Source organism: Acinonyx jubatus, chromosome B3, assembly GCF_027475565.1.
Source record: "Acinonyx jubatus isolate Ajub_Pintada_27869175 chromosome B3, VMU_Ajub_asm_v1.0, whole genome shotgun sequence".
Classification (NCBI taxonomy): domain Eukaryota; kingdom Metazoa; phylum Chordata; class Mammalia; order Carnivora; family Felidae; genus Acinonyx; species Acinonyx jubatus.
In genome coordinates this window covers 9,780,832-9,805,008 of record NC_069386.1, presented here as the reverse complement: position 1 = coordinate 9,805,008, position 24,177 = coordinate 9,780,832, and the positions used below count along the sequence as shown (strand labels likewise).

Below are 24,177 nucleotides of genomic sequence, written 5' to 3'. Positions count from 1 at the left end.
AAATTAAGGAACAAAATCTAGAGCTTTGTTATTGGTAGAAGTTGGTGTTAATGTATAATTTCTTAATATTGGTGACAGATTTATCTCAGTTAACACAGATAATAACTCAGCTCTGAAGTAAAATGGGTGACTGAAAACACTTATTAACACCTTATTAATACAGTATTTTCAATTAATATGATGTTCACACCTTATTAGTTATGATATATTGCATGGCCAGGATACCAGTGAGCTACTTGAATATAGTACAATATTATGTACCCAGGTTTATTGTTTATTTTTATTGGGATTACCTTTGCAATATTTGTAAAGAAAAGCCGGGTTATAAATGATACGTTACTGGGCATGTTTAAATTATTTAAGGTAAAAACTTTGATTTCTTTTAATTTATGGGAGTATCAAACTATATGTTCATTTAGTTTTATTTTTTTAGAGAATCGTAAAAAAATTTGTTTTTAATATTTATATTTGAGAGACAGAGACAGACAGAGCATGAGCCAGGGAGGGGCAGAGAGAGGGGGGAGACACAGAATCTGAAGCAGGCTCCAGGCTCTGAGCTGTCAGCACAGAGCCTGACACGGAGCTCGAGCTCAGTGAACCTTGAGATCATGACCTGATCTGAGGTCAGATGTTTAATGACTGAGCCACCCATGCGTCCCAAAGTCTTCTAAGGAATTACACTAGGCAGGACTTACTTTCCTCATTCTGTGAGAATTAAGGCAAGGCCTTTTAAAAATACTAATTATTGGTGGGATGTATAAGTTTTTTGAGCAGGTGAGAGATAGTTTTGGTTTTTAAAAATAGCCCAAAAGAAATTTAGAAACAAGATTAGTGTAAAGATTGATATTAATAAATTGCAAAAAACTGTTTTGTGTAAAGAAAGAAAATAAGAGATATATCTATAATGAGTTTCTAATGCTATCCGAAGATCTTTGTAAAAGAGAAGCTCCAAATATACCTTGAGTAACAGCAGCGTTGGTGGAGTTAAATGTTGACTCTTCAGAAAGGACTTTGAAAAGAATAATTTCCAATTTTGGCTTTTAAGTTCATGGTGTTGTAGTAAATGGCTAGTTTGAAAATAAGGTGTGGTTCTCCAAAGCATTTCCCATTTCGATTAGAATTCTGTGTAATCAAAATTCTTAATATTCTGTATTGGTTTTTAATTAATCTAAATGTAAGGCTTTACTGTAGCATGAGACCTCGATAACTACTAAGCCAAGTGTTAATTAGGGCAGCTGGCTAAAGAAACAGTGTCCAGCCTGTGAGGTGAGGACTAGATTATCTCTTGCAGTGAATGAATGAACCTTCACTGGTTTGGGGCCTCTGACAGTTTTAGAAGCAAGGATCATCAAAGACGTGTATAGAGTTTCACTTGTATTTGAGGCAACACAGTCTGTGGATAAATTGTTTAAGTTTTTTTTGGCATAACTGACATAGTTTCTTAAAAAATATTTGGTATCATGGACATAGTTGCACATACTTAAAGTTTATTTTTGAAAACCTCTTGACTTCTGCCGAGGAACACATGAAGTGATCATGAAAATGTGAAGGAGAGAAGATAATTCTGAGTTCCTAGTGCCACACAGGGAAAACTTGGTGGAAAATGGTATGTGACGGTTTCCATTTTTTGACTTAGTACAGCTTCTACTCATTTACCATATTTTCTCATTTAAAATCCTGAGAGGAGAGAGGTGCTAGTCACTACCCTATTTCCACCCTTAGATGTTTTTTTTTAGAGGCTGGTGTGCTGCAGAAGATTGTGACTTATTTTCACATCAACCCTTTCCTTCCTAACCATCTCAAGAATTTTTTTTTTTTAAGTTTTATTTGTATAAGTAATCTCTACACCCAGCGTGGAACTTGAACTCACGACTTTGAGATCCAGAGTGTCACGCTCCTCTGACGGAGCCAACCAGGCGCCCCTGAAGAATTTTCTTCCAAGTAATTCTTGTGGATATCATTTACAGATACAGTTGTGTTGATTAGAGATGTCGATTGTACCTGTTTAAGAACAACACGATCTCCTTGGTAGTGTTTTCTGGTTTATGGGAGTTCAGACCTTGTTCCTAATTCTTTCGGCCTTATTAGTTCTGCATTCTGCTTTCATAGGGATAAGAACGCTGGTCATTAGAAATTTTGCAGTTTGTTCTCCTTTTCTCTTCTAGTACATGAAGTTTTGAGAAGCTTTGAGTTCTCCTAAAATAAAGGCTTGATAGGCTGGAGTATGAGGAACATGCGAATACAGTGATTCCTGTAGGCAAAGATCTCTAGCTGTTTCTGGTTGGAGGGGAGGGCAAGTCCTTTGAAAAATCTGAGTGGAAATAAAATTGCTTTAAAAGTAAAAAAGTAAAATGTTAACCATATGAGTTTGGTAAATGCTAAAAATGTTATTTTGAAGCTGGAAGAAACCATTGAAGTCACCTTGTCAGGTTTGTTCTATTGATGTGAAATCTGAGGGCCAAGGTGGTGAAAAGGGACTGAAATAGTATGCTAATTCTGATAAGGCTAATTGTTGTAGACATATTTGTGAAGATCTGCATTTGGGCCCAGAAAACCAGTTGTGCAAGTACAGCTGAAGGAAGTCTTGGTTTAATGAGAGCATTAGTTAACCATAATAAGCTTATTTTAGTCATGAGTGACTTTGGCTGACAGAATCGCTCAAGTGATCTTGAATTGCAGTAATAAAAGTATAAGGTTAAAAAAAAAACCAACAAAAACCAAAAACAAAAGGACATTGGTAATCTCTAAGACAAGACGGGGACATATCAAAAGATTCAGAGTATTGTGTTCAGTCCTGGATCACCCACTTTCAGGGGAACATTGACAGATGAGTTTGTCTTCCCATGTAGCTTATACTCCCTAGGACCGTTTGAGACCAGAAGCTCAGCGAGGTCCCGAGTTGCTTCTGGATGATCGGTTCACCGTAATTGACTTCAAATGTTGTTTCTGGCCGCCTGAACAAGGCTGGCATCTCACCTGTCTTCCTTAACCTTACTTCTTTACCTTTCGTACTGTACAAAGAGCCCAGGAACACCTTTTACATTCCTAGAGGCCTGCTTAGCACATAGTTCCCTTGTTTAAAGCTGTGAAGGTTAGAAATTGTTCTCAGTGTCTTGCAAAGTCAGGCCTTGAGCCTTAGTAAAGATGAAGTTAAGATCTTTCCCCATGCCTGTCCCCACCCCTAAATGACTGGGGGGTTTACCTGGTCATTTGTGGCTTTGTACCTGTGCACCTTAATGGTCTTGTTTCTAAAAAGATTTATGGGCATTGCAAAGACTTTACAGCTTTCCTGTGATTCCATTGCATCTCAAAAGATGATAGCTGAGGGTAGTCTGAGGGTGGGATACCCACCTTCAGGAATAGAAAAACCAAAAGACATCTGAGAAGGCACACAGTCAAAAAACTGTGCTACAATGACCACTCGATCCTTTTCTATTAAGTAATCATCAGTTTTTATTTTCTTACCTCCATTTGAGGAGGAAGGGAACCAATCTTTATTGAACACCTAGGATGGGTCAGATAATGAGCCAGATGCTTTACAACTGTTTCATGTTTCCTTGCCTTATAGGAGTGTTCTTACCACACTTTTAGGTGAATGTGCCGTTCATGTGGCACATGAATGAAGTAATGTCATATAGCTGGTGGAGCTGGAATTGGAATTTAGTTGTGTCTTGATCTTATGTGACCTCTATTTTATGACCACAGAAGACAAATTATATTTCTCTTGTTTAGAATGGCCTAACAACCACCATTCTTTTCTACCTAATTATGTACTTTAGTACTTCCTATGGCACTTATCTTTGTTTTCCCTTTTTTTCCTAGTGAATTATCTTGAGTTCTTAGTTTTCTTGGGTTTCTTATTGAGGGTCACGTTTTACTTCTAGAGTTTCCCCAGATGATCTCCCTTCCTCTTTGCCTTGCAAGACTAATGGTCCATTTGGGAGTTGTTTTTCAGGCCAGGGAAGAGGAAAGCATGGGAGGTAATTCCCTAAACTGCTCCTTAATACTTTGTTTTTGTTGGACTAATTTCCTTGGCTGGCTCAGCCATCTGCTAGAGTGCTCTTTGCTGACATGGTTTGGTGCTAGGCACCCAGGAAAACAGTAACCCTGGCTCTGGGTCACAACATCCTGGGGAGATTTTAATTCAGTAGGTCTGGAGTGGGGCAGGTAATCTATGATTCTGAAATGCACAGTCATTTATACAGTCAAGGAGAATCTTTTATTATTTTAGTTCTCAGAAGTAGATTTGTACTTACCTTCTCCGTAAACTTTTGCATTTTCGCCTGGCGTTTATCCTGTACTTTACTCTGAGTCGGGAATCGTTGGATTTTGGTCCCTTTTGGCTCATTCCTCTGGTCTGGTGGTAGTAATCTGTGAATGAAATCTATGATTGACGTAAGCAGAATTTGCAATGTGGAAGTAAATTTCAGCCTTTTTAGGAGTTAATTTGTAGAACCTAGTAGACTTCATTTATTTGTGTATCTTTTGGGATAAATTTGTGTATTTTAAGTGGCGCCTGGGTGGCTCAGTCGTTTGAGCGTCCGACTTTGGCTTGGGTAACGATCTTGCGGTTCACAAATTTGAGCCCCGCGTCGGGCTCTGTGCTGACAGCTCGGAGCCTGGAGCCTGCTTCAGATTCTGTGTCTCCCTCTCTCTTTGTCCCTCCCCTGCTTACATTCTGTCTCTTTCTCCCTCAAAAAAACATTAACTTAAAAAAAATAAATTTGTGTATTTAATAGCAAAGCATCATGTTCTGTAAACTCACATTAATTTGGACTTTGTTATTTTAAATTTGTATTTTGGAGGCAGCCTCGGGTAAAGTTTATCCTTAGTAAGGGTACCATTGTTTACTAAGTGTGCTAATTTCACGTTTTAATCATTGTAGCAGGTCAGCTAGAACTTATTCTTGGCCATGCTTTATTGGCTCCTAGTTTCAAGTTATTACCGACGTTAAAGTAGTAAAAATTTCTTAAATTCGTTAACATTCGCCACTCAATTATCTTTCCCAAGTTTACAAAGTTAGTTCAGGCTATAAACTCTATTCTCTGTATAGAAGTATGCGGATACTTTCTCTTCGATTGTAGAGAGAGATGTTTGGTGTGACTGAGTCTTTCCCATCAGTGGGAGATGAGCGGTATGTGTGTTAGCGGCTCTTGGTGGATTTGTTTCTCAAACTCTATACGTTGTATTTCACTGAGCCTGTCTGTTGGATTTCCAGCTGTAATGTTGTCCTGAAGTTCTTAGTCATTCCTGGTCTCAGTGCTTGAAGTGATGCCGTGGGTCTTTGTAGTGTTTCTCTTTCATCCTGTTTTGACCTGTCAGTTGCTGTTTATCTCCCCTTCTTCATTCCTGTCCTGGTCATTCCATGTAACCACTAGCATTTGCATCCTTACTGTACCCAGGCTTTGTGCCTCATGACTTGACTCTTATTCACTTACTCTTCGTAGCAATGCCTGTGTGAGTAGTACTGTTATATTTGCATATGACAGAACGGGCGTTTTGTAGTTTCATTACTGGCCCTAGGTGGTAGAGCTAACAAATTCAAGAGCCCAGGTCCAAATCCTTCAGAACCCATGCTTTTAACTTCCCTGTGCCAGGACCAGGCCAGAGTTACACCATTAGTTTTCTGTTTTCTGATCAAATTGGTAAGCACCTGTACTCCTTTGTATGTGTTCTGGTGACACTGGGAGGTAAAGGTCATATCAGTGACTAGTCAGCATTTTTTTTTTTTTTTCTTTTGTAATCATCGGAGACACGATTCCAGGGAAAGGAATAGCCATCAATGTATTACTTCGCAGACATCCACACTGTCGGTGTGGAGGCTACTGCTCAGCTCGGGACAGTCAGCATCCTAACATCGTTCAGAAGCACGGTGGTTGCAGATTTAGGAGCCAGGCGAACCAGGACACTCTGAAATACCTCTGGTTATGCTGGTGCGGTGATTTGGCGCTTTGGCCGGTGCCGGACTGTTGACATTCTTTCAGCAGCTCTTCTGGTCCTGTGACCCCAGGCAAGTGATTCAGCCATTCCAGTCCTCTGTTTCCTCACCTGTAAAACCAGGGTAGTGCCAGTACCTTCCCCAAAGAGAGATCGTGAGGATGCAGTAAGACAGCGTGGAGTACTTTCCGGAGTATCTTGCGCAGAGTAGGCCTCAGATGTTGCCTGACTCTTGTGAGCCAATAGGAAACGTCAGAGTGGTGTTACAGTTAGAGCCTGTATAACAGCTGCGGTGGGGGCTGTCAAGGGAGAAGGTGCTGCTTACCCTGCCCTGTCCCTTAGTGTTAAGCAGGCTCGTGTTGGTTGTCCTAAGGACTGTCATTACAGCCTGTAGGAATATGAAAATTCCAAGGTTTTAAATATTTTAAAACATTTTAAAGTGATTTATGTCTTAAAATATTCTTGCTTGCAGGGAATATGAAAGTGAAGTAGATGGTAAGATAATTGATTACCAGATTGTTTTATCAGATTGACCTCAGGACAGATAGAGCTCGAAAAACATGAGGTAAGAGTAGTGTGAGCCTGCATTTTGTGCTTGGTTGGCAAAAGAGATGTCAAGTGGCAGTTGTAGATCAGAAGTACGTGGTGTAATTGTGCAGATCTGGGGCTTGGTGTGTGAAAAAGACGCCTTTAAGTGTTAAAATGACTTCAAGAAGGAACAGTATTTAACCAAATGGTCTTGTTTTGTCTCCTGTATACTATTTATATACACTGTACTTTTCAAAAGAGAACTATTAGGGAAAACCATCTTGCTGCAGAAGGTGGGATGGGAAACCATTTACTTTTTAATGAAGGCTCCTTGGGAGGGGAAGAAAAAAAAGAAAGAGGTTAGAGTGGGAGAGAGCCAAAGCATAAGAGACTCTTAAAAACTGAGAACAAACTGAGGGTTGATGGGGGATGGGAGAGTGGGGAGGGTGGGTGATGGGTATTGAGGAGGGCACCTTTTGGGATGGGCACTGGGTGTTGTATGGAAACCAGTTTGACAATGAATATCATATATTGGAAAAAAAATTAAAAAATAAATAAATAAATAAACTGAAGAAGAAAATAAAAAACAAAAATGAAGGCTACTGAACTGTGCAGAAATTCCTTGCAAGATCTCCTCATTAAGTGATTTAATTGGTGATCGTTTCAGTTTCCATTTTTGGAACATGTAGACTATTTAAACTGTTTAAGGAGTAACATGCTTTTGTTATACGTCGTGGTCAGGTGGGGGGGGGGGTGACTTTTTTTATAGTGGGATGTGTATTCATGATTTTCCCAGAACCTTCGCCAGAACCTTCCCCAGAATCTTCCTCAGGACCTTCCCCGGAACCTTCCCCAGAACCTTCCCTAGACCAAAAAGGGACACAGTGCTGCATCGCCTGCATCGTAAGTTTCTTTTGTACTTTTTTTTTTTCCCCTGTATTTTTGTAACCACTGCAACAAAAATGACATTCATCTTTGGTTGCATCTGGATCAGCTGATGAACTAGAACACATGATTTCTAAGAATTTTTTCAGGGTGGGATTTTATGATTCTTTGTCATCATCTGATAGAACTAATGACTGAAGTATTAACCGGGCACTTGAAAAAAATTCTGGAGTTCTTTGATCAATAGAAAGAAATACTTGTTGTTTACTAATTACTTCTGACTTTCACTGGGAGGCAGGGTAGGTGAGGAAGTGTCTTCACTGTTTCTGGGAGTCTGTGTTTTGAGTATTGAAGGTTACACACCAGATTAGTTCTCATTTCTCCCTTTTCAGAAGAATATGTACGTTAGCCTCAGAACAGCAGAAAACATCTTTCTCTTTTAGCTGCCTCAACTCATCCTAAGTCCATTCCTGACAGAGCCTGACTTTCTCGTTTATTTTGGCTGCAAAATCCTGCCCACTTTTTATCTGCTGTAAAAATGTATTTTTCCTCCAACGAGGGGAAAAAATGCAAGCTAACATATTTACTTTGGATAATCCTTTTTCTCCCGTTATTTTCCTAACCCCTTGAGCTTTGTTCGTGCTTTTGCCAGTCTTTTAAAAAAGTTGATTGAGTTTGAGGATAACCGAAACCTTTTTTTATGCGACAGTGGTTTGTAAAAAGTGGGCGAATTCTGTTGAATTCCCTCGCAAGGCATCATCCAGTAGCCGTTTCCTGGTGACACAGAGATGACTGTTCGTGCTTTTACTATTCTGCGAAAGTTCCAGGTTTAGAACGAGTCTGTTAGGGTTTACGTCACTATAGAAAACAGGAAAAACTTTTACTTTGTTGTCTGAAAAAGATCTAGGAGAATGTATGTGAGAGATGTTCACTCACTCTGCAAAATTGGACTTTATCAACTAATATAGGTGAAAAAAAAAATGATCTACCATCCCGACAGAGTTGCTCCAGACTGGTCTTGATCATTTAGAATCCTGTTAGAAGAGCAGAAAACCATTGAGAGAGCCTCCGGGCAGATTTCCAGCAGTGTTGTTTCTTATGGTCAAAAGTGACTGCTATTGTATTTTTTTTAAGGCTGTGGTGGTGGGCTTGTCTCCTCCCCCCTGCCACCTCCCGATTATACAAATGATAAATAAAATTTGGCAAGTCTATAAAAGAGGGAATAATTGCCCACAGTCTCATTACCTGGACATAGTTGAGATAGTTAACATTTTGGTTTTCCTCTAGCCCTTTTCTCCCTTTTCTGTGGTTTTAAAAACACGTAGTAGAGAAGATGAGATTGTATATACAGTTTTTTGCTTTTTCTATTTAGTAATGTGTTCCCATGTTACGTCTTTTTTTTTAATTAAAAATTTTTTTGTAATGTTTATTTAGTTTTGAGAGAGAGACAGACAGACAGACAGAGAGACACAGAATGTGAGCAGGGTAGGAGAAGAGAGGGAGCCACAGAATCGGAAGCAGGCTCCAGGCTCCAAGCTGTCAGCACAGAGCCGGACGCGGGGCTTGAACTCACAGACCACAAGATGGTGACCTGAGCTGAAGTCAGATGCTTAACCTACCGAGCCACCCAGGCACCCCTCGTTTTTTGAATATTATTTTAAGGGATAGCATAATTCTTTTGTTTGGAGCTACCAAACTCAACTAATTCTCCATTAGCGGACAGTTAATTTTTTTTTCCAATGCAAGTTTTCCTCTCCATTCTGTCGTTATATCCTTACAAAATCGTCAGATTGCTGTGTTACAGTTTAAACATTTTCAGGTTTCTTTATGCTTCCCGATGAACTTGTTAAATGTTACACAAGATGCTTACAACGGCCGTGTTTTCATGCCCGTCATCTGAATGTAGTGGTCTCTGCCTCCTCGTTGTCAGCAGTTGGCTTCCCTGCTCTTTCTTGATTTGTAGGGGAGAAGTGCAATGAGGTGACACTTTGCTTAGAGATGCTGTGACTGCTTGTCAGTTCATGAGCTCCTTGGCCTTCACTTTGGTCTGGACCCAACCAGGAGGACATCTTGATCATCCCTTCATATTATTAGCATAGTCTCCTAAACAGGTGAGTGTTTGTGTTACACCAGGTCTGGAGTGGATTCGTGAAAAGCAGGTTTCCGCTGAATAGCGAAGCAAGCATTTGGAAATTCCCTGTGAAGGAAAAAAGAACACCCAACAAAGCTACCCATGTTTATGGCTCATCCTTTATGTATGTAGCAATGCCTTTGGAGGAACCAGTTTGTGCATCTAGAAGAACCAGTCCGCATGTGTCTGCCCTTCGCTTCATCAAAGAAGGACCTCGGCCATCTGCCTGTTGCCTTTCCTTTTGACTATGACTAGCAAGTTCTCAGCTACCTTATAAGTTACAGACTTGTTCATACAACAACTGCTGCTCCATACGCGTTTCTGGGCATATGTATTTCTGTGGTATAGGTGAAACTTTTTCCTAATGTAAATTTCTCTTTCTCTCGAATTTACTCATGTGTTCTGAAATGTTGCTGGTGTTGTGACTGTATTGTAAACTCGGGGATCCCAGGAGGGACCTGACTTTGACACTGGAGAGAGAGAGAGGGAAAGAGAGAGAGAGAGAGAGGAAGAGATGGAGAGAGGGAAGGAGAGAGGGAGGGAGGAAGGGAGAGAGGAAGAGATGGAGAGAGGGAGGGAGGGAGGGAAGGAGAGAAAGAGAGAAAGAACTGTGACAAAATCTTAAGCCAGGCAGCTGTTGTAGAGATAAGAGAGCTTTCTTCTTCTCTGTCCATCGGTAGAAATCGTCCTGTTTGCTATTCCGTGGCTGAATCTTTCCTTGAATTAATCAGTTCTCATTTACTTTGAGGCCAATCAGGTACCAAAAAGGGAGGGGGGATTCGAAGCAGTCACCAAGATGCCAACCGGGTGGTGCAGCAAAGCTCTCTCACACTCTTCTTTTTCTTAGGGAGCCTCCTTCCGTAGAGCCATCCGGTTTCTCTGGTCATATATGTGGTCTGAAGGAGTCAAGTTACCCCTTTTCCTGGGGTAACTCTTAGTTCCTGTCTATGATCCATTTTGGGGTTAAATTTTGTTGTGGAGTGAGGGGAGAGTCTGTTCTTTTTCCCACACGTGGATGGATATTCTTGTTCTAGTGCCATTTATTGAAAAGACTCTTAAAAGTTCTTTTCCTTTAAGCACTGTTTCTGCCTTGCCCTCTTGGATATGCTAAGGAGCAGAAGGCTTCCTTTGTGAGTTGGAGGAAGGGGGAGGGAAGGGGTTTGTCTTGAATCTTGGCCTTACTGTAGGGAGGTCTCCTCCTAGAGTTCACTTCTAATTCTATGAGACATTTACTGAATCTTTGTAAACAATGAGCAGAGTTAGCCAGCTTGGCTTTAGCAAAGATGCTCTGTTATCCCCCACCTTTGGAGGGTGATTATGAAATCTTATTTTAACACACAGTTTGGGTCAGATAAGCCTGGGATGGTATAAGCCAACTTGAATATTTGTTAAAAATAGTTCTAACGTGAAACTGATGAAACCCATCTTAAAACATTTTCTTTTTCCAGTTATTTCTAGCTACAAAAGCGAAACCTGTTTATTACAGCCACTTTTGGAAGTTACCAGAGTATAAAGAAAAACCTTTCTTCCCCCATCACTGTCATCCTGATTTTGGCATGGCAGTACTCTTAATTTTGTGCGATTGGTCTGCGGATGCTGGACAGCATAGTTTCTTGAAACAGTATTTGGATCTACTGATAGATGCAGGCTGGTTTTCTTGCACGTCTCATGGAAGGGGAAAAGGTTAGGAGCTAATACTTGAAGGGCATCAATTAGCCAGTCTTTATACTTCACAAAGCTCTGTGAAGTATTAAAATCACTAAAATAGTCATGAAAATCTATTCCTTCTCTACATCCTTCCTCCTTCCCCCTTCTCTTTTATAGGCTTGAGTTAAATAATTTGCCCAGTGTCCCTTAGGTAGCATGTGGTAGATCTGGAAATCAGGGGGAGAAAACCTAAGCATCTTTCAGTTCAAATCCTTAATCTGTATTTTCTTTTATGGTTCTGAAGGCTTTAAAAGAAGAAAGGATGCAGGAGTTCTTTTCTTTCTCTTCTGGCCCATGTGGTCTCTCTTTTATTCTCTACCAGAATGAGAAGTTCCAAGATCCCCTTATGTGCTGCCCACATTAAGGCTCGTTTCTCTTCTCCTTTTTGTCCTGTGCTTTCAACTTCAAGAGCCTTAATTTTAACTTTGGTATTTACTAGCTGAATAGAAAGATAAAGGAGAGACCTGGGTTGTTTTTTACTTTTTTTTAACAATGTAAATTCCTTGAACTGGACTGATTTAATTTATTGAGCATTACCTAATAAGTAGCTGTGGATTTCCAGGCAAGCCACTCAGTTTCTTCATCTGTAAAATGGACTAGCTATCCAACAAAGATCCTTCTATCATATGTCAGCATTCCTGATTTCTCGTGTTAGGGGAACCATGAAGTAAGTTTCTGGTGATGTGGTCAGGAGTATCTACCACAAGGACCTCTATGTTTTCCTGATTACCCTTGAATCTCACTTCATCAAACTTTGTGTTTTTGAGTTAATGGGTAAGAAACATCAATCGTAGCATACTCTTTTAACACAAACAAGGGGTGTGCGTGTGTGCGTTGGTTATCTGTGATCCTGGAGCTCGTTTTTCTTCCTCCTTCATTTAGGAGATGTTTGACAACTGCTAGGGCCGTCTTGACAGCTGGGATTTCCCATTGGCACCTTCACTCTATCAAACAGCATAATTTATTCTAATCTGTTGCTTCTGTTGTTGCCATGGTACCCAGTCTGGAAGCAGAAAGGGGGTTGCTGGGTTTGTACAGGAATCCAGATTTTTCTGCCCCTTCGTTGACGTTTGTCAGCAGAAATTGTTTTCTTCGTGGTTTAGGCTAAAACTTGAGTATAATGAGTGCAAAGGGAGGTGGGGTGTTTGGACTCTGGACAGGTAGAGGCAGGTTTCTTTGCGTTAACCTACCCTGTTAATTACTAAGCTGTTTTGTTCAGTGATTTGGGGCTTCACGCTTAAGCCAACTACTTATGTAAATTGTATTTATTCGTGACAGACGTTCTTTTGGGGCTGCACATGGGAAGTCAGGCCAGAGCCGAGCATCCTACCGTGACATCAAGTTCGTGAAACAAACAGCAGAACAGCAAACAGCCCAGGAGTCCCCGCTTCCCGTGGTCCCCTCCGCTATTCAGACCAGGGAATCAGGGCAGAGAATGATAGAAGGTGGTTCAGGAGGCGTGGAGAAGAAATCCTAAAGGAAACGAAAAGTGGCTTCTTTTCATCTCTCTTCTTCCGGTGCCAGTGAAGCTTTGACGTGGCTGCAGGAGCAGTCCCCGCGGGAGTAACAAGTTGTTGAGAGTCAAATCTTTATTTTGTCTTGATTGTTATTTTTGCTTTTCACACGTTCAGGAAAATGGGACAGAAAAGCATTGGTGGTTGGGTAAAATACCAACCAACAGAACAGCCCTTTTAGGATGTCGAGGAGGGAGTACAGAATCCATTTTCATCTTTTCCCAAAGATTTGTGGGAGGAGAGGGGTTATAATTCGGTTAAAATTTTGTGAGTTTCCCGTCAGGACTCTAGCAACGCTTCCTGGTGAGGGGACTTTGCTCTCGGTGGCCTCTGCCTTCCACTTTGGACCCCTTGTGTCCCGGGAGCTGTCTCTCCAGCCCCTTTGCCCTGAGGTATTCTATTACCACAGAAGAAGTTCACTCTTCATATGGTACAGTCATCATAGCTGTTTTAAAACCTGGTTTCCAGCCAAGGAAATTAAGGTAGAGAGATGGCATGGGGTCGCGCATACTGTTTTCCCATTTAATGTCCGTCGTCCGTCTGCTCTTCAAGTCTGTAAGACCTTTGCCCGACTCTTCCTTCCTTTCCCCTCACCCTCCACTTGCTTGCTCAATCAAAAAGCCCTTATCCTCTGATCTCTGATAAATTCTGGGAAATTATCTGATCAAAATGTTTCTTTGGAATGAATCTCCTTAGGGTTATTACTTACATTTTTTAAAGATGTTGGATAACTTTAATCAGTATTTGGTTAGCACGGTGTGTGGGTCTGGTTTTTGAGGCCCGTAGAGCACCAAAGAAAACAGTGACCAAGTTGGCACTTTACCAGTGAAAGGTGCTTTGTCTCTACCTTTCTAGAGCTCATAGTGGGAGCTGTAGTCTCAGATGGCACGTCTGAGGGCCAGCCAAGAGACTGACGTGTTCGCATTTTGAAGACAGGAAAGTAAACTGATAACATCTTAGGATTTATAGGGATCATTGATGCAGAAACCATCATCGGTGCAGGCAGTGTGCTATTTAGGCCATTCTGTGTCCTGACATGGGATTTGATTGTCTTATCTGCTTGTTGTACTATGGAATTAGTTTATATAGCACTGTGCTTTGATGAGAATTCACTTAATTACATCTTCCTTTGGGCTCCCACAGTACTGTGATTTACCTTTATTATAGTACTTGTAGACTGGGGCAGAAAGGTATCATTGACTGCAATGAAAGTCAGGCCATAACTAAATTAATGAAATTCAGTCAATTAAATTAAGGAAGTAATGGAGAGAGCCAAAAGGCAGTCATATTGGTCTCATTATAATGGCACTGTACCTGACGTTTTTCCTTCCGATTCTTTTGGCTTCATTTGTAGAGGTGCCAGGATTGGTGAAGCAGGCTGGTGTTGCCAGCCCTGTGATAGCAGCAGGGCATAAACATGGGGGTGGGGTGGGCAGTAGTTTGGGGCTAGGGAGTGTGGCCTTATGGTGAAGAAAGAAAGCAAGGGGTCCTTGGAAGGATTTGAGCAGAGACTTGGCATGCAAATCATATCCACACTGGCGGGGAGTTGAACCTTGTAATGGTGTGGGGGCAGACCTTGCTCAGAAGCAGGGAGAAGAGTGAGGAAGCCATAGTCCAAGGGAGGGGATGGGGACTTGGGACAGTGGGGATCGTTAAGGGGTCATTGTGGGAGTGAAATAAATTGGGTTTGTTGAGATACAGTGTGGAGGGTGAAGGAGAGGGAAGTAGTTGCTTGAGAGCTTGAAGTGAGACCAGTAATGATGAAGGCAGAGAGTGAGAGTGCAGAGGATTGGTTTGGCGGAGACCATCCATGGGGATGGGATGTCTAGTTGGCAGGCAGTTGGCAGTTAGGGTATGGAGCTCAGGAAAGAAAGGCCACAGAGTCCGTGTCAAGAGCAATCCTCATGTAAGACGTGGTTGAAACCGAGGGAACGGAATGGAAAGGTATTTGTTGGATGTGAGGGCTGTCGGAGGGAAGTTGCCTGGGTTACCCGGCCACGTAAAGGTGCCTTTTCTTCCTCCCACTTGGCCCAGCCCTTCCTGAAGCTCTGGGTGCTGATGAAGAGAATTTAACTTAAAATCCATTACCCCAGTAAACATTGCACAGCTAAATGCCAGCACATGTACTTGGGTTTTGCCATGTATGTCTGTACTGTGAGAGGCAGAACAGCTTTGGTGATGAGGGCCAGACTGCCTGGGTTCTAAACCTTTCTCTGTTCGTTTCTAGCTGCCACCCTACTGGCAGTGCAATCTTGTGTGTTCAGCCGCCGTGCTGCACTGGCTCTTTTGTACAGCAGAAATAACCTTGATGGTTAGGGTGAGGATTAAATGACTTTTTTAGGGGCGCCTGGGTGGCTCAGTCGGTTGAGCGTCCGACTTCGGCTCGGGTCATGATCTCACTGCTCATGGGGTCGAGCCCTGCGTCGGGCCCTGTGCTGACAGCTCAGAGCCTGGAGCCTGCTTAGGATTCTGTGTCTGCCTCCCTGCCCCTCCCCTGCTCGCACGTGCGCACGCTCTCTCTCTAAAATATAAAATGAAACATGAAAAAAAAAATTAAATAGCTTTTTTAGTATAAACCCCTCATGACAGAACTTGGCGTGTTGTAAGCTCCAGCCATAGTTATTAGCTGTCATCCCCATATGCTCGGATACCTGTTCTAAACACATCCACATAGTAATTTGGTACATTCAGAGTCTTAATGATTCATCGTTAAAACATACTGTCCCCAGATCTTTCCTTTGCTACCTGTCCCTTTAAAACTAATGAGCAAACATTGATTTAAGGTTCTTTCTGCCCTCCTTTTTCCTTGCTCTGGCTTTGGGGGAAGGTGAACAGTTCTGTGCACCTTTTGGTTGTAGAAGCATAGCCACAGCAGTAACAGATTTTGGACCCTTTGTTTCTTACCCTCCCTCATCGCACTTGTCTGTGTGGATGCTGCTGTCAGTGCCCCACATGGGCTGAGTTGTGGCTTGAAGGGCTGCAGTTCATTGAACTTTTAATTTCCAGTCTTCTAGTCAGTTGCTGTAACCATTACAAATGTTCAGAAGGGTTCAAATAAATAAAAGTAACATTTTATGTTGGGAAAACCTGCTTTGGCAATGTGGTAGGGAGGGGTGTGTGATAGCCAGGGTTTGAGTCCCATTCAGTTCTTTTTTTTTTTTTTTTTTAAATAGAGCGTGAGTGGGAGAGGGGCAAGAAAGTGAGGGAGACACAGAATCCGAAGCAGGCTCCAGGCTCTGAGCTGTCAGCACAGAGCCCGACGTGGGGCTTGAACTCACTGACCGTGAGATCATGACCTGCGCGAAAGTCTGATGCTTAACTGACTGAGCCACCCAGGTGCCCCAAGTCCCATTCAGTTCTGTCACTGAACAAGTCACTTTGTTACTTCCTGGGGCCTCCCCCCTTTTCTGTAACGTAAAGAGGACTGGAACTCTATTATCATTTCCTTCTAGCTTTGATGTTGTTGTTCTAGAAATAGGTCTCAAAAGGTAAGTTCATCCTAGCAATAAGTGTAGAGGACAAAGAAGGGCATTTAAACATGAAAGTAAAGTGATTGGTGTTTCAACGGTTTTATGAGAGAATGTCATCCACTTGATGATTTAGTGCAAGAAGGAAGATGGCTTTGGGAGAGAGGTATCGTGCCAGACGCAGAAGTGCAGCATGTGACCCTGGACAGCTCTCTGGTTTTTGGGGGGCTGTGCCTGGTATTTTGTCCCGTGCTTTTGTGAAGTGTGCCTTCTGAATTGGAATGTGTGATCGCCACTCCCTGTCAGCTAAGTTTTAGAGTTTTCGTGAAAGCTTCTCTATTGCTCAGCTAGGATTTTTCAGAAAATTGACCCCTGAAAGGAAATTTTAGATAGGGCATTCACTAGTGTGTGTGCTCATTGGTTCGTTAGCATGTGAGCATCCGCTGTGGCTGTCCTAGAATTGGGGAAGGAGACAGGGACGCATGAATTCCCGATTCTGTCTCCCTGACATTCTCGATAAACGGCACCGCTGTCCATCTCCGTCCTGCAAGGCAGAGCTCTAGAAATCATCCTGGATGCTCCCTTTTCTTACCCCCATATTGATTATATTTGTCCACAAACTTTGTTGGGTTTAACAGGCTGTTAACGTGTTGTCCACCCCTTATTCCCGTCCTCATCGCTCACTGAGCCCCCGCCCTGCCCTCTTCCCTGCATTCTTGCTGCAGCCTTCAGGCTGGCATCCCTGGCCCCGCTGCCTGCTGCCTTTCACTCTGTTGTTCGGTGTATAAACAAGTGATCCTTGTAAAGACCACAGTAGTTGACGGGTTCCAGTAGGCTCTGAATGGTCTGGCTCCTGCTCTTTTCCAGCCTTATTTCATGCAGTTTTCTCTCCTGTTCTCTCTGCTCTACCACCTTTGTTTTCTTTTAATCCTTCCAATTCTCCTGCTTTGTTAGGGTCTTTGTACCTGTAGCATTCTTCTCTTTGACCGTTGTCTCTCAGCTCAGATACTCGCTTCCTCAGGGAAGCTTTTCCTGGACTTCCCCAGACAGGTAAAATCTCCCTGCTCTTTGTTTCCACGATACCACATACCTCATTTTTGTAACGTTGTTAGGCTTTTCTCTTGATTGGTGTGATGATTTGATTTGGCCCCTTGCTAGACTGTGAGCCCTCTTGAGAGCACAGGTTTCAGAGGACTCAGCCTTGTACCCGCACTGCCCTGGATGGCTCCTGACATGTAGTACAGACTCTGTGATTGTATGTTGACTGCATGCGAGAGCTTTAGGTGGTTAGAGGTCACAGAAGAGGCATTCTGATGGCGTAAAGTACAAAATGGTGTGGCCATAATTTCTATGGTTGGGGGATAAGGAGAAAGGGAGTTGGGGGTAGTGTAGACTGATGACCTCAGGCAGTGGGTCTTATGCTTAATCTGTGCATTGGATCACGGTGTTATAGACTGTGGAGATTGGTCATACCTTTGGACATGCAAGTCCGGTAAATGAGATTTTCTTTTTGTTTTGGAGCAAAGTCAATGCCAAATCAAACAACATGTGGGGAGACCTGAGCCACAGTTTCCGTGACCTCATTTGGTTTTGGTGTGCTACTTGACAGGACTGCATGTTCTTTAAGGGAAGAACTTTCTGCTTTCTGAACTTTAAGGGAAGGAATGGAGAGTGGGTTAAGCCAAAAAAGTAGATCTGTATTCATAAAAGGATAGAACCTCTGATTTGCTTTTTTAAATAACAGATTTGTTTAAAAAATACAAATTTTTCAATAAGATGGAAAAGATATGGACCTGGGTTTGAGTCTTAACTCTTTTTTTAAAGGCTTTAATTGAGATATAATTTACATACCAAATAATTCAGTATTTCAATAATTGAAAGTGTACAATTCGGTGGCTTTTAATATATTCAGAGTTGTGCAGTGATGGCCTGGAGTCCATTTTAGGACATTTTCATCATCCCAAAAAGGAACCCTGTGCCCCTGAGCCATCATCCTGCCCTGACATTTAATAACTGTTTTGTCCTGAATAACTCCGCTAACCTCTCTGAAACTTACATCACTTTTCCCAGCTTCTCTCTTAACAGCTAGCAAGAAGTTGGACTAGGTCAGCCCTTTCTTTCACCCAAGAACCCTAATTCATTGTATTGACAGAGGAGAGATTATTGGCCACCAAAAGTCACAGGTCTCTTAATTCAGATTCTGATAAGATAGGTTTCTTCTGTCCATTTGAATGTTGACACAGAAGTGTAGGAGTCATTTATATCCATATTAAATTTCACCTTGGCACATGTGGCCTCTTGTGTATGTCCTTGGTACATCTTTCTTGGGCTTTCGGGATTTTTGGATCCTTGGTTGTTCTCTTTTCTTTTCTTTTCTTTTCTTTTCTTTTCTTTTCTTTTCTCTTTTCTTTTCTTTTCTTTTCTTTTCTTTTCTTTTCTTTTCTCTTTCTTTCTCTCTCTTTCTCTCTTTCTCTCTTTCTCTCTTTCATCTCCACAGCCATCATGGGGCTCCATTTCATGACCCTGAGATCAAGAGTTATGGTCCACTGCCTGAGCCAGGTAGGTGTCCCTGGATCCTCAGCCTGATTTTCAATATATTAATATTCATAATGAACCTCAGATAGTCTGTGTATTTGATCACTGTATTGTTAGATTTTTCAAGATCATTTAAAAGTGTTTGGATTGGACCATCAGGATTAGACCAAGTGTGTGGGGTGGGGAAGACTCACAGTTGCCTGTAACAGAGACCTTGTTTGTTACAGGTGTTCATCAGTTCATTTTGCTTTGTTGTTGAAGCCAGGATTGAGGATGGCAACAGCAGGAAATGGGGCATGTTTTCCCCCTTCCACAGTGCTTCTCCAAATTCCTAGAAAAACAACATGAGTTAACTAGAAGCACAGGCAGTGGTGTGTGCTGGGGGAGGGAGAGTTTTAGTCATAACTGTGCTTAAACTGAGGCCACCACATCCTCTTAACCCAGATTTCTTCATTTCTTTTACAGTATCATGGGAGATTTTGGACAGGTGTTCTGTTGCAATAGACATACTCCCCATCCCTTGGAGTAAACAAGTTACTTAAAAACAAAAAAGAAAAAGAGCTCTGTCTTGGTATGTCTTAGGGTGTATGCTGGGTTTTTAGATTATTTCCCTTTCGAAGGCTCACAGCATCTGTTTAATAATTTGTGGCTGACATTGACATAAAAGTCAATAGGTCATAGTTGATAGAATTTACTCCTTTAGTGTAAACTTCCATGGTCCCTTCATATTCTTCTGTCTCTCTTATTCCTAAATAATTTTTTGGGACTCGGGAAGTCAATCTCTTCCTCGCCTGGGACAGACTCTTTTAAGTTGGACGCTTTGGCAGTATTTCCAGGTCTCGGGCTGTTAATTTTTGCTTTGCTGTTATTCATTCTGCATCGTGTAGTCTGAAGTTCATTCTCCTTGGGGAAAAGGGGAAGTAAAACAGATAAGGGACTCTTTTGTGTACTCCTTTTTGTACACCACCACCCTGAGCAGCAGCTCTTAGATCTTCTGTATTTGTCTGACCTCCAACATAGAAAACCAGAAAAGGCCTTTTTGTAGTGCATGGCATTTTCCCAAGCTTTAGGTCACTCTGGGAGCAAAGAATCCTACACTTTCTGCTTTTATGCTTTAAACTGTTGTGAGATGATTCTTCTTGTTGTCAGCAAAATCAGAACTGTGTAATTGTTGAGTCACTCAGATATAGACGCTGAACATTTTAGTTCAGCAGGCCTTTCTGCTTTGAGTTGGAGAGGACCATTCATAAGGTGTTAGAGATGAAAACTAAGCCCGACCGGCCCTTCACCAGAATCTGGATAAAAAGGACTACACTGCCTCAGAGTCTGTAGGAGACTCACGCCCTCGCTTTCTATTCTCCAGTAGCTCAGTCAGCTCCTGCACCTGCCATGGGTCTAGTTAACTCCTGCAGAGCTGTTGGCCGTGAGCTCTTGTTGAGCTCCCAAGCCTTCCCGGGTATCTCCGTGCAGTTGTGGGTCTGCGGAGGCAGCTCTCGGTCTGTTCAGTGCTGTCACAAAACAGCTATCATGTATTATCTGTGGTGTGCCACGCCTGACTTTCACTGGGCAATTCACTTAAGTATTCTTGCCGAACCCTCTCAACAGTGTGGTGAGAGAGGTGTGGTCCCCCTTTTACTGATGGGGAGCCTGAAGCTCAGAGAGGTTAAGTGATTTCCTCCAGACCTCAAGGGAAGAAGAGTGTATTCTGTATCTGCGTTTTTATCAGTCTTCAGAAGTAACTCTTCTAAAATAAAAAAGTAAGAGGCATTCATACTGAAGTTCTCACCTCGGTCTAAGTGACCTCAAAAGTGAATGTCTGTTCTCCCTGCTGTGGAGGGCCTGTTGTGGTGTGGGACTGGGCCAGGTGCTTTGGAGGATATGAAATTGAAGAAAACCTATTCTTGGCCTTTAAAGGCTTTTTTTTTTTTTTTTTTTTTTACAGTTTATTTATTTTGGGACAGAGCGAGCACATGTGGGTGGGGCAGAGAGAGAGAGAGTCCCAAGCAGGCTCCATGCTCCCAGCATAGAGCCCAAGACAGGGCTCAAACCCACGAATCACAGGACAATAACCTGAACTGAAACCAAGAGTCGCCGGCTGAGCCACCCAGGCACCCCAGCCTTTAAAGGCTTTTTATAAAAATAAGGGTTAGGGGAGCCATTGAAGGTTTATTTTTGAGAAGAGAGGGTCTCCTCTTCTTTTGGGAAGCACGGGGTTGAATCTGCTCATCCGTGTGGTAGACGGAGGTAGAGAAGACCCATCTCAACTCTCACTGTAGACCCATCTCATTGTAGCCCCAGGCTCCTTGCAGTGGTCTGTGAGTCACTCCACGTAGACACAGCTGTTTCCTCAGGCCTTGTCCTTTGTAGACATCTGTTGCTTGGTAACAGACAAACTGATTTGCCTTTTTTTTTAGGGTCTTCATTTACTGTGTCTGTCTTCACATACTGAGCTGTAGCCCTTGGTGGCAAGTGACACTGAGCTGTGACTACATTGCCCAAGTGTCATGAATTCTCCATTTGACCTTCCTAAGCCTGAGTACCGTGAAAAGAGTTTGAATGTTGGCCAAATAGTAGTAGGCCCCTCCTGGAGGGCGTGAGGGGTGAGGCATCTGCCTTAAGCAGTGATGAAAAAAAAAATGCTAACTTTTAAGTATTTAAAAGTATCCCTTTATTCTGCTTTTTAAAACATGCTCATTATGAGAATTGAGAAATACGCAGAACATGGCTCATTATGGAAATTTTAGAAGATGAAGTAGAAAAATAAAAATTAGCCATATTCTCACCTCTCTGCAACAGTTGGTGAACATTTGGGTGATCTATACATGAATGGGGCAGCCAAGCTAAGGCTTTAACTGAAGGCAGATTGGAGCTGCCATCCAAGAGCAGAAGTTGGCTCTTAGTTCAGTTAACTGCCTGCTAAAACAAAAAACAAAACAAAAAAAAAATCAAGATGTTTTGGGAGGAATAGATAAGCCAGAATTGCCAATATGTTCAGAGAACAATCTAACATTCTCACAACATAAGGAAACAGGAAAATGTGACCCATTCTCGAGAGAAATCTAATCAATGGAGATTGATCCCAAGATGATCTTGGGATCATCCAAGATCCAATCCAAATGGTAGATTTAGTGGATAAAGATGTAGAAGCCGCTATTATACTCAGTTATGTACAAGGAGACTCACTTGTAATGAAAAGTTATGAAACCAGCACAGAAATAGCAAAAAAAGAAAAAAATACCTGAAATGAACATTTTGCAGGATAAGTTTAGCCAAACAGAGATAACAGAGAAAAGAGTCACCGGCCTTTTAGATCAATAAGAATGATCAAATCTGGAGAACAGAGAGAAGAGATTGAAACAAAAATTAGCAGAACCCCAGAGACAGTTTAAAAAAGGTCTATAATATGCATGTAATTCAAGTTCCAGCAAGAGAAGAGAGGGCGAATGCATAGAAAAAGTTACTTGAAGGAACAGGGATACCCATTTCCCAAATGCAGTGAGAGAATTACATAGAACTTACTAGTGTTTGACATGGTTTCTAAGAAGAAGGCAGTGGAAAGGCTGGTGAGCATAGAGCCCAGAAACAACTGTGGCTCTATTGCCCACTTTCCTCCCAAAGGTCTGGTCTCATCGACAAGCCTGACTGATTTCAGTCCCTACTGTCATGTTCCTTTCTGGGTCTTACAAATCCACACTGTTAGGAGATCAGTAGATTAAATTGCAGTCAAGACTAAACTGTGCAAGGTGGTAGAATATGGTGTTTTTTTTTGAACCGTGCCCGGGCTGGTCCTTTGGAGCTCTGCAGCAAACACTGGGTCTTTTTGTGTGTGCTGCTCTTCCCTCTGCCTTTCTTCTTTCTCCTTTCCTTTCCTGCTACCCTCTTCTTGTTTCTGAGAAAAGGCAAAAAGGAGACTGGTGCATTTGAGCTGGACTGGCTACATCAAAGACAGTAAGTTCTATTGAGATGGGAGTCCGTTTTGGCAGAGAGCAACCTCTGGGGAGGCTTTTGTTGGGGCTTTGCTTTTCTCTACTAGATGGTGTTGCTGGTGGCAGAAGCTGGGAGTCACTGGGTAATGAGTTGTCCTTAAGCCGTGGTTGAAATGTGGAAGCCAAATTCCTGTGACTCTGACCTTAACCTTGTTAGAGATGCATGCTTGCACACCCAGCTAGTATGCACTGGTGAGGCCATCGTGATTGCTCGGAGTTTGAAATACTGCCCCGAGCCCCTGTTCCCATTTCTCTTTGCTCTGGCTGCCCTTGGACCTCCCCCAGATGGTCCCTTTCCTTCTAACACAGGCCCTGTGACCCAGCAGCCAAAACGTTAAAGTCTGCAGTGGGGGTGGGTGCCTCTCCCTATTAGGTTTTATCAGGCCAGTGACTCTCCTGTTGATAAATATTCACGGGTCTCTCTTGCCTGTCCTTATGTGCCTGAGCCCATGCCGCTGTGTGCCAGTATGTGTCCTGCATAGGTGTTAGAAATCCAGTTACAGATGTTGGGGAGTTAGTATAGTCTTGGATTGACAAGGAAAGAGTTTTGGAGTCATACCGATTCTGGAGTCTGCCACTTTTGAACAGGGCATCTTTAGATAAGTTCTTTGAACCCAGACGTTCACTTTCCTCTAGAATAGGGATGATAACTATTTCTCAGGAGTTTTTGAAGCTTAAAAGAATCTATATATAATAATAGGCCTCCCACATGAATATTTATTTCCTTGATTTCCTTTTGGCTTTTTGTAGCTAATTACTCTAGGTCATTTCTTTTCTTTTCCTTTTTAAATTTTTAAAAAAATGTTTGTTTTTGAGAGAGAGAGAGAGTGTGAGCAGGGGAGGAGCAGAGAGAGAGGGAGACACAGAATCCGCAGCAGGCTCCAGGCTCCGGGCCGTCAGCACAGAGTCCGACGCAGGGCTCGAACTCAAGAGCAGTGAGATCACGACCTGAGCCGAAGTCAGACGCTTACACCACCTGAGCCACCCAGGTGCCCCCTAGGTCATTTTTAATCTTGTACATTGTGTTGTAATTCTGTTTTAAGAAAGTAGTTTCACAGAGAGAATTTAAAACTGGTAGCTTCTTATCCATTTTATTCTTAAACTGAAATGTAATGATTGATCTCTAAGGCATTTATTTTTAACCTTGTTATATCTGTTTGTAGAACTGTCTCATGCACTGTAGTGGACCAGAGGTCTTTAAAAGCAGATATTTGCGCCTCAGTAATTGCAGGTCCTTTAAAGGATTCAGCACCCTATCTATCTTCCTCCTCTCCTTTCTGGCACTGCACCTCACTCGTAAAGAGACACCAGTACATTTCATTGGTGACAGTGATGACTGGAACACCTTTGAAACACCATAAATAAGCTTTTAAAGTTTGTACTCAGTTGCCAGCTATAGAATCTTGGCATTGAGAGAAACTTGAAGATCCTTTAATCTAAAGATCCTTGGACCTTTTTCTCCTGGTTAAACCTCTCGAGTTTCATGA

The 24,177-nt window shown here is 42.3% G+C and overlaps 1 protein-coding gene across 4 annotated transcripts in view; it reads left to right on the top strand.

Annotated features, from left to right (window-relative positions):
• Window positions 1-24,177, top strand: part of AKAP13 (A-kinase anchoring protein 13) — a 329,213-nt gene that overhangs the window by 40,195 nt on the left and 264,841 nt on the right. For 3 of the 4 annotated variants that reach the window (XM_053223592.1, XM_053223593.1, XM_053223591.1), the window contains exon 2: window positions 7,262-7,368. The exons of the other annotated variant lie outside the window; for it this stretch is intronic. In XM_053223592.1, coding sequence (XP_053079567.1) covers window positions 7,262-7,368 — 107 coding nt within the window. The remainder of the gene's footprint in view (window positions 1-7,261; window positions 7,369-24,177) is intronic. 4 annotated transcript variants of the gene reach the window in all.